Raw genomic sequence first — 10,765 nt, 5'->3', positions numbered from 1 at the left:
TGAAGCAGATGCGTTCCTAAATGGATTACACTCTGTTCCAAGCTCTAGAAGTGACCGAACTCCTTGCTAAGAGGTTCTGAAGCAGCTGCATTCCTAAATGAATTATACTCTGTTCTAAGCTCTAGTTGTGTCAGCTCTTCTTGGCAAGAGGTTCTGCAGCAGTTGCATTCCTAAATGGATTACACTCTGTTCTAAGCTCTAGAAGTGTCAGATCTTCTTGGCATTACACTCTTTTCTAATATCCAGAAGTGTCAGATCATCTTGGCAAGAGGTTCTGCAGCAGCTGCATTCCTAAATGGATTTCACTCTGGTCACATCTAGAGCTTAGAACAATCTCCTTGCTAAGAGGTTCTGAAGCAGATGCATTCCTAAACGGATTAAACTCTTTTCTAATATCCAGAAGTGTCAGATCTTCTTGGCAAGAGGTTCTGGTGCAGCTGCATTCCTAAATGGATTACACTCTGTTCTAAGCTCTAGAAGTGTCAGATCTTCTTGGCAAGAGGTTCTGCAGCAGGCAGTATTGTTGAGCCCCCCTCCCTGCCAGGCTGCCCCTGCTAGCTGAGCACTGGATTCTAACAGGAGCAGCCTGTGTATGTGAGAAGGGCACAGCTGTAGCTCTCGCCTCTCCCCATTGGTTCCCAGCAGCGGTGGTAACACTTCCCATTGCTGGCTGGGGAGGGGGAGCAGCACTGTGTCCAGTGCCAGGCTCTGCGCAGAGACACCACCAGCACCACCAAGGAGAGCTCCATCCACCAGCAGCACCAAGCCTGAGCCCAGGAGCAATCACACAACAAGGGGGAGAGGCCAGGGAGTATTGTGTGCAGAGAGGAGTGTCCTCCTACCAACCTGCTCCAACAACACAGTGCTGCTAGGCTGCCACTAACACAGGGAGGTGGCACCAGCTCCAACATCTGGGGATCTCCATGAAGCCGCAGGATCCCCACAAACTCTGGCCTCTAAACCAGACACCAGCCCCCGGATCCCCCAGACCAGCCTGTAAGTAGCCTCAATATCTGGGATGCATGCTCATTATTACAGGGGGGAGGGGGGCTGCTCTTTTAAACTGGATGAGACAAGTTTGCAGTCCCCATCTGGACTATTGCTGGTCTAACCCCCCCTGGGGACATTGTCCAGACGACAAGAAGGCTTTGCATTGAGTTTGATCCTGTTCATCTGACACCAGCACAAGAAGCAAGTCCATAGCTACAATGTATCTTATGTATTTTATACACAGTATCTGCTGATAAACAAGAACAACTTTGTTATGGTATTGAAGTGGGGGGGATCAACCGTGGGAAACAATGATCCAGGCTTGAATTGGCAGCTACAGGGTGAAGGCACAGCCGGCAGGAGGGGAGAGGGAGAGGAGGGGGTGTTGTGGATACAATGAGGTCTGTCTGCACTTCCTTAAACTCTGTGCAACCTGCTGCAGTTGGAACCGACAGGCCTGGGACTAACTGCAAAGGTCACAGACATTGCTTTACCCTTAGCCCAGCATGGGGTACACAAATCAGGGGGCCTGGGCTGGCGGGGGGTGTCTGGAGCTCTGCTATACATCTACATCTCAACTATATTGTATAATAATTACATTTTTTATGTATAATGAAATAAATGTAAATATTAATGCACAGCTGAACATAAGTGTAGTTTATACATAGGGCTGCTATGATCATGTATGTAAATCAATCTGCTGATATGTCATATAAAGTAAGAGGACAGACATTTTATTTTTGTAGTAGCCTGAAATGGTGTTGTGGAAGGAACAATAGATGGCTCGGTATATGTAGAATGTATAGAGTATTAGTGCAGCGTCCCTTTAAACTGCTGTCCTGGGCCGCATGCACCTGTACCCCTTATAGAAAGCGAGACTTGTAGCCGTAGACATTTGTGTCCTTCCCCAATCTGGCCAGCAGTTGCACCCATGTAATAGATTGCTATAAATGGGGAAGTTGGAACTTTAAAAGGCAGCAAGCGGCGTGGTTGGCTGGTAGTTAGATTTGCTGTAACATATGGCATTAAGAGGAGCACAGCTGGAGGTAGCATTTCTATCCTAGTGAACTCAGAGCAGCTGACTTTCCAGCTTGCTGTGTAATTAGCAAAGCGAGCACTCCCAGCCTCCTCCTCCCTCACACTCTCGCACTGACACAGGGACACACACTGCTGCTGCTGCTACTCACTGCTTGTCTGCTGGAGACCTTGTAATACCACAGACCATGGCAGAGACGAAAGCTAGATCACCCTAAAACCTCCCTGGGGCATATCCCATGAGCCGCTCCATCCTATTTTCACAGAAGGGGGAAGGTAAGACGGCATCAGAAAAATAACATTGCACTTTATTCAGAGTGATGGTACGGTATAAAGTTTATAGCGTGACTTTTTAATTATTTTTTTTTTGTACAATTTGCTTAGTAGTTTGTGGGTTTGTTTTGTGACTCTTTTGTTGCTGTGCTGCATGGGGTAAATATGTATCTGTGATCCCAACGTCTACATAGTTTGAATCAAGTTTTAGACAGCTGCCAAGGCTTGTGTTTTTAAAGGTTGCAGTTACCATAACTACTTGATCGCTGCACTGACCAGGAGGGGGACAAAGCTTTGAAAACGGCCTCCTGGATGCCATTGTTTATTTAAAATCAAGTTTTTCCTGTTCCTGGCAGGTGCAGCGAGATGAGAGGCTTGTTGTTAAAAATGCAACTTGCCATAGAGCATTGAGCAGTGGACGTTATGGGCTTAGAGCTTTATTCATGTGTTGCCATAGCCAGAACGCTTTATTGCAGCTGCTAAGAGGATTTGGTTTACTGTAACATTCAAGTTTTTCCTGTTTTTAAACAGGTTATGAAGGAAGAATGGAGTTTCCAGACCATAGCCGCCAGTTGCTGCAATGTCTGAGTCAGCAGCGTCACCAGGGTTTCCTGTGTGACTGTACTGTTTTAGTTGGGGAAGCTCAGTTCCAGGCTCACAGAGCTGTACTGGCGTCTTGCAGCATGTACTTCCATCTTTTCTACAGGGACCAGCTAGACAAAAGGGACATTGTACATCTGAACAGTGACATTGTCACGGCCCCAGCATTCAGTCTGCTGCTTCAATTCATGTACGAAGGGAAGCTGGAATTCAACAACCTCCCAGTGGAAGATGTGCTGGCCGCAGCAAGCTATCTTCACATGTATGACATTGTAAAAGTCTGCAAGGGCAAGCTTAAAGATAAAGAACTCAATTCAGGAGAGAAAGCCACCGATGACGGGTCTGACCTGGAGAGGGAGGATGGCTTCTCTGATACAGACGGACCTCAAGGATGTACCTTGGATTCTGGGGATAAAGAAAAAATGTCTAGCACAGAATGTGAGAAACCAGCCTGGAAAGAAAAGGTCAGTGGGCTTCCAGGCTGGTCTCCTGACTTGATAGGTGTCAATTCAGTTTCTACAGAGGCTGTGTCATGTAAGACAGCAGCTGGAAAAACAAAGGCCAGTGTCAATAGTTCTTCATGCCCTTTGTCCCAGAGATCTGCTAACCATACACAGCCTCCAAGTGATGGGGATTGTGCTCTGGATTTGTCTTTCAAGCCAATGTCTGGGAGAGATTCCTTACACCCCTCCTACGTCTTTGGACAGCTGGCTTCCGACAGCCAGCAGCAGGGCACTGTGCCACTTGTTAAAGATGAACAAGGCTTGCTGTCAGAACAGGAGGACAGTGAAGCAAAGAGTCCAAAGAGTCAACATGTTGGGAATTCGGCCAAAAACCTAATGACAGGGTTAGGACACATGTTCACAGGAAATGGAAATTCTCACGTTAGGGAAGAGGACTTGTATCACGATCGAGACGAGAGTGAGGATGACATGGACTCCTCAGATCTCTCCACATCAGGTGTCCTTGTGTCCCCAGGACAGATTTGCATATGTCCTTTGTGTAGTAAAGTTTTCCCTAGTCCTCACATTCTCCAGCTTCATCTCAGCTCACACTTCCGAGACAGAGACGGTTCTCGGATCAAGATGTCTCCGGATGGTTCTGTTCCCACCTGTACGTTATGTGGCAAAACTTTCTCATGTATGTACACCTTAAAGAGACATGAACGTACACACTCCGGAGAAAAGCCTTATACTTGTGGCCAGTGCGGGAAAAGTTTCCAATATTCCCATAATCTCAGCCGCCATGCGGTGGTTCACACACGGGAAAAGCCACATGCGTGTAAGTGGTGCGAGAGACGTTTCACCCAGTCTGGTGACTTGTACAGACACATCCGTAAGTTTCACTGTGGCCTAGTCAAGTCATTGGTTGTGTAGTAATAATTGAGGTTTAATTTTCACTGTTGGATCCATTTTTTTAGCTCTGTAATAATCTCAGTTAAGACACTGACCCCCTTCAAAGTGCATCTTGCATCTCCCCTTCCCCCATTATTTAATATATATTTAATATTTGTTCTGCTCATATGAATGTGGCAGATTATTGGAAATGTGAAAAAAGGGGTCATTGACATTACCCACAATCCCCATCTTCGGCACATGTTGGTTACATCTGGCTTTATAACTTGTTAGAGGCAGGAACACCCCAAACATATGCACTCATTACTATAACTACCTATATAATGTCTCTATTATATTGAGTTACCGAGTTGGTCATCACGCGTTGTGAATTGCGTTCAATGTATAGCAGGTAAACCTATTGCATTATCACAATGCACATCCCCCTCAGCTTTACCACATCTGTCTAGTTGCAGAGAAGTATCCCCGTAGTAGACGCCATGACCTCAGGTTTGTCATTCAACAGTATTTTAGGACATGGTACACTATTTCCTCGATATAGGTAAAGTTAGTAAAGTATTGAACATTTGATAAATGTTCGCTTTCTACAAAGTATTGACTAATAAAATTCTAATTATTTATAGTGTTTCTGTACCCAGTCTGGCGATGTGCATCTTGGCCTGATGAATTTTTCTCATTTTGGCTCAATGTATCAATATTTAGTGCATAGAGCACAATATAAGCCTATGGGCCTTAGGTATCATGGCTGTCTGAAAAATAAAAAAACTGACTTTGTTACCCCCCCCCTCCCCCTCTAGGGGAAACAAGGCCAGGTTTTACTTTAAGACAGTTTTGATTAAACAAGTCCCTATGTGTTCCCTCATCTGAAGCAGATGAAGAGTTTAGTATTTATATCTAAGACTGTAATAAGATATAAAATTTCGGGGACATCCAGAAAGACATGAAGTTTATGGCATGATGACTGCTGTCTGTCTGTTGCAATCTGCTCAGGAAACATTGTACTGTCAATGTTTAACTGATCTGTTATGACAAATGTCTTAAGTATCCCCACGCTGATAAGCTATAGTGTTCAGTACAGCGTCTGTTTTGCACCCAGAACTCTTATAGGAAACCTATGTACAGTCCCTACAGGAAAACTCTAGCAAAGAAATCAGTCGGCCTATCTCAGAAATAGCCAAAATACTGAAGACCGGTCATATGACCTGGAAAAAAAAAAGTATCAACAGTAGTCTGCCCAAAAGTTGGCAGGTTTCTTGTTGCTTGGCTATCTGGTCCAGACTGCTGTGAACAATGGTCTTATTGTTTGCTATGAGTTGCAGCGGTTTGTACAATAAGCATGAAGTTATTATAGTCCAACATGAAGTAAAGAGGGGTCGTAAATCAGCCAAATCTCTTCTGTCTAGGGAAGCACTCCATTTTATATGCCAGTATAGAAGAGTTTTTTTTTTTTTTTTTTTTTTTTTTACCTTGAGTGCCAATTGTTGGCTTGTTGTGCTAAACAATCTTTTATGAAGGTTCCATTGGCATTTACAAGATTAATGAAACCCCGCGATTGTAATTATTACAAAAAATAAAAAGCAGATGCCCTTAATGAGCTTTTATGATTCCCAAATGTCCGTGTAATGTGAGGAAATATATTTATCCACCAACACACTGTCACTCTTGTTCTGCATTCAGATTGTGACTCCCTCCCCCCCCCTAACTGCTGTTACATTCACATTGAAGGTATAATTATAGATTTATTTTTTTTTTACATTTTATTTTCCTTTTAATGTGTGAACATCATTGTTTGTTAGGCTTCACCAAGGTACAATAGTTCTATTTACAGGTTAGTTATGTTATTTTGCTGTGATTGAAAATGGCACTGAAAAAAACCTACTAAAATTAAGTTATTTCTTGTTTGTTTGTTTGTTTGTTTGTTTTTTTTCCTTCCTGACGGTACTTGATATAGTATTTATTAGTTTTTATTTGAAGTGAAATGATTTATAATGTAGAGATTCTATTTAGCGTTGTGTTTTCTTTCTGACCCTTTTTGAGTTGTGATCATTCCCGAAATGGGAGTAATTACTGTATGTTTCTGATTTATTTTATTTTAAATTTTTTTTTTTTTGTTAAAATATTTAATTTATGTATACTTTTAATAAAACACAAAGTAATATTAGACACTGGTAAACAACAAGGAAAGTTTACATCCGACTGATGTACATGGATATAAACAATGATATAAAATAGGTAAAAATTTAATATAAATTCAGTTGTACAATGTCCAGTTGCCTTGTTGTATCTTTCTCTTTTGTTTGATAGTAATGTCATTTGCACTTATTTTTTTTTTAAGTCAATAACACTGATATCTTGGGTAGATTTAAACAAACTTGCATATTTGCATATAGCATTTTGGTTTTTTTGAACACATTGCACAGATGCAGTTTGGGTATAATAAATCTGTAATAATTTTTTTTGTATCTGCTCTGCAGAGCTGCTCATGGGTTTTAACACTGGATGTGAAATAGAATCACACCAATGCTGTGAAATCACTGAAAATTATCAGTTCCTAGTTCTCTTTGAGGTGATAAAAATGTATATGTAAAAAAAAAAAAAAAAAAACACAAAAAACACTAATTATTTCTGTATAAAGTTTTATACTATATAATATGTAGACAGACCTGTTGGCTTGGAATATATTTTATAAGAAAATATTTTGCTGTTCTACAGATTTTTTTTTTTTTTTTTTTGTAATTCTTTACCTTCCTTTTAGTTTGTGTGGTGTTTTAATTTGTTACATTTTTTTTTCTCAGTGTCTGTTAAACTGACAATCGTGGATAGGATTGATGTCTTTATATTTTTCTTTTGTCAAAAAATAAAATCTAAGTCTGTGATAAATGATGGTTATTTTTCTTTTAGTTTTGCAAGTTTTTCACTTTCCTTTGACTTTATTGGCTTTGAATGACTTGTGTGTAAATATTTTGTATGATCAATAAAAAACAGATGTTTACTATGATACGACGAAGCTTACTAATCTGAAACCTACTTCAGTGTTGTCTTCTAGTGGAACGAATAATTTCCTCTTAATCGGGGCAGTTACTGGCACTACATTGGATGCCAGGAGGAATGAAGGCTTATCTGTAGACAAAAGACACTGTCCGTGGAGATTATGAAGACGTAGCTTAAAGTAATTGACAATACTCATAGTGTTAGTTCTCCTGCTACTTCAGTTTTAGTGCATGCACTTTAATTTTTTTTCTTAACTTTTTTTTTTTTTTTTTTTTTACACATCATCAAAGACCTGATTCCAAATACATCATGCCTCAAGGAGGTCACAAGTTAAAAATAGGCAAAGATGAATTTAATCTATGAAAGGCCGCCTTCAGTTTGACGAGTGTCAATGAGGCTGTTTTTTTAGGTATAAATAAAAAAAACTTGTTTACGAATTTCATATCTCCTCTCACATCTGGGCACTAGAGCAGCTGCAGTCTTCGCTGCCAATGCTTTGAGATCAAAAGTTTATGTGAACTTTTTAATTGGCTTGAAATATCCCTTTGACCTATTCTGTTCCGCTTTAGTGGCATACATCTGGCTGGCTGAGGACACTTTGATATAGATTTGAAAGGATTCTATGTACTGTCTTATGGTGATCAGATACAGTAGATAGATCTAGTGGATGGGTAATGTGTATTAAACTGAGGAGACCCGGGCATCTGGACATTGGAATCAGGTATGTACAACCCATTTTTTTGCTTCCCCCCCCCCCCTGACATTTGTTCTTAAAGGGAACCTGTTACCTCTGCTACACCCAAAACTCCACTCAGCACCTTGTTCAGCAGTTTTAAAGTTGGTGTTTTATATATGTGGCAAACATTGCAGTAATCATCTAAAAAAAGACTTTTATTCATTCCTTTTCATTGCTAGGATAAAGTCAAGGAGGTGGGGGATCTAGACCATGTAGCCAAGCTACTCGGCCTCCTCATGACTATTTTCACTCCCAACACCACTAGGTCCAATGTCGCTATCTTCACCGGAGTTCCCAGGCCACTTCACAGGCTCATACATTATACGCCACTTTAGAGGTGCATAGAGAATGCACCACTTCAGCTAGATGCTCCTCCATGACGTGCATGTGCACTCCACTGAAGTGGCGCATGTGCGGTGTCGGCGCCGAGGTGCACTGTGTATGTGTGAGAACTCTGGTAAAGAAGCTAGTGATGTCGGTGGTGGGGGACCATGTTTTGAGTGTAAACAGCTTCAGATGCTTGGCTGACTGGTTAAGCACCCCCGCCTTCTTGACTTTAATTCCCTCTAATTCCTAGGATAATCAGTATTCTTAAGAGGAATACAGCTATAAGTTTGTTATATATATATATATATATATATATATATATATAAAAAAAAAATTAAAACTGCTAACTAAGGTACTGTGTGGGGGAATGGAGGTGACAGTTTCCCTTTAAAGCGATGGTGCCCAACCACTATCTATGCACTACGCGTGCGCACACACTATGATGCGGACGATTATGACGTAGTGCATGCGCATTGGCAGTGCACATAGAGGTGCCTCTAGCTGTCAGCTGGGAGAAGAAGAGCGTTGGAGGTAAGTATACAGTTTTTTTATTTTTAAGGGGGATGCAATTGGGATTTACTGTGGGGGCCGTAATGGGAACATTAGTATGGTGGCTGGCCAGGGAACATTACTATTGAGGGCTGTGCATTTTTGAGGGGGCCCTGCTTTGGACTTTTTATTAATGAGGGGAGGCTGCATTTCCCAGCCTAGGCTTATACTCAAGTCAAGTTTCCTAGTTTATTTTTGTGGTAAAATTAGGTACCTCGGCTTCTACTGGGGTTCAGTTATACTTGAGTATATGTGGTATAAAAAGGGGGCTACAAAAAAGGGTCACTATAAAGCGAGCTACAGGCAATGTGACTGTGGTAATCTTCTATAATCAATTTTTAAAATTATGCTAACAAGGCTGAAGGGCTGCAGCTTCAAAGGTTGTTACAGTGTGCAAGGAGTACCCCCTCCCAATGTATGCAGAAATTTTCTCTGCTGCAGAGAGATTACGTCAGACAGAAGGGAGGGGGGAGGAGTGTAACATCCAGTGAGGCTATAGGACAGGGGGGCTCAGGTAATGCTGATCACAGTACTTTAGGTTCATTAGCATACTTTTATAAGTTGATTTTAAAAGGAAGGAAGCCATTGGTGAAGATTACCTTAGTCACAGTGCATGTATCTATGAGTAAGTGTCTCTGGCTTATCATGCTAGATTTGCTTTAAACCAATGGTGTGAAATTAGTGGCTCTCCAAAGTTTCTCCATTTTTTAGAGTACATAAAATATCAGACCTAATACTATACTAAATGGAAGAACAAAATGGGTCCTTCTTTATGAGTGATGTTGTCCTTATAAGGTAATGTAAGTCTCTACTATCAATGTAAAATATTTGGTCTGTGTTGGGATCATCTAAAGAATAGGACTCTATGAAGTTTAAAAGGTGGGGATTGATTTTGTGTGTTTTTCATATTTATGTTTTTGCAGACTGTGCAGCTCATGTGTTGGGCCGATCCCTTGGGCTGCACACCTTGTACAGGAGGGGAGTAACAGAAAAAATGTAACACTTTCACTACTATGTAGAAGAAAGTAGAAAAATAAGCCGGCTCACCCAACCATCAGACCGTCTTGGTTGTCCACACTCCGTGAAGATCCTCTGGTGCTCGGATAACTAGTCCATAGTCATGTAGAAAATCCAGGGAAAAGGTACAAAATACCGGCACTTCAAGAAGGACGTCACAGTGTGCAATACCAAATGTTTCCTTTATTAGTTTAAAACGCCATAGACACGAGGACTGATAGGTTGACGCGTTTCGATGGAGACCGTCTTAATCATAACCTTCTTCTACTCTGTCGGCACTGCTGTCCAGTCCGAATTGGGAGTGCAGGTACCCGGAGGCTGCGTTCACACCTTCAGTTTTTCAGATGCAGTTTTCAAAACCAAATGCAGGTGTGGATCATAAAGCGAGATACGTTTTTGATGCATTCAAAAGGCTTCAGCCTTGATCACATGCTAAGGTTACATTGCGTTACCACTGCATTTTTGAAACCTTTGGAATGTGTCAAAAAAATGTGACGCAATGCATCGTGTGAACGTGCCCGCAGAGTGCAACTCGTATCCACAGATTGTGTGTGATATTTCAGCATAGCCTTGCTTGAATGAGGCAAAGATGCGTTACTGGAGAGAAACCATGAGTAGGGGTGATTTTATCTATAAAAACAATTTAAAAAGTTGTGTTTTTTTGTTTCAGAAAAAAAAGTGTCGTTATAATGACAATAATTTAGATTCTAAACCTGCAGTATAAAACCTAACACTGGAGCATAATCTTACCAACAGGTTGGCCAGTATTACTTTTTGTTTAGGTTTCATATTAGATTCCCTATGGAAAACTCTTTAAATAAAAGTGCAATTATTTTTGTTGGTATTGAAATTGATAATGGTGACCTGTAATACCTTATACAACCTGAGGACA

At 41.2% G+C, this 10,765-nt stretch overlaps 1 protein-coding gene across 2 annotated transcripts; it reads left to right on the top strand.

The window, feature by feature from the left end:
• Window positions 1–676: 676 nt before the first annotated feature.
• On the top strand, window positions 677–6,895 carry ZBTB42 (zinc finger and BTB domain containing 42). 2 transcript variants are annotated; one of them, XM_072115889.1, is made up of 2 exons: window positions 677–996; window positions 2,830–6,895. In XM_072115889.1, the coding sequence occupies exons 1-2, from the start codon at window positions 924–926 to the stop codon at window positions 4,272–4,274; spliced, it is 1,518 nt and encodes a 505-aa protein (XP_071971990.1). In that variant the 5' UTR covers window positions 677–923; the 3' UTR covers window positions 4,275–6,895. The 2 variants fall into 2 exon arrangements, with proteins under 2 accessions (XP_071971990.1, XP_071971991.1); XM_072115890.1 differs by lacking the exon at window positions 677–996 and adding an exon at window positions 1,841–2,301.
• The last annotated feature ends 3,870 nt before the right edge of the window (window positions 6,896–10,765 follow it).

This window comes from Engystomops pustulosus, chromosome 7 (assembly GCF_040894005.1).
Source record: "Engystomops pustulosus chromosome 7, aEngPut4.maternal, whole genome shotgun sequence".
In the NCBI taxonomy this organism is placed as follows: domain Eukaryota; kingdom Metazoa; phylum Chordata; class Amphibia; order Anura; family Leptodactylidae; genus Engystomops; species Engystomops pustulosus.
Note: the sequence above shows the minus strand (reverse complement) of the source record. Positions and strands in the feature narration are given on the sequence as shown.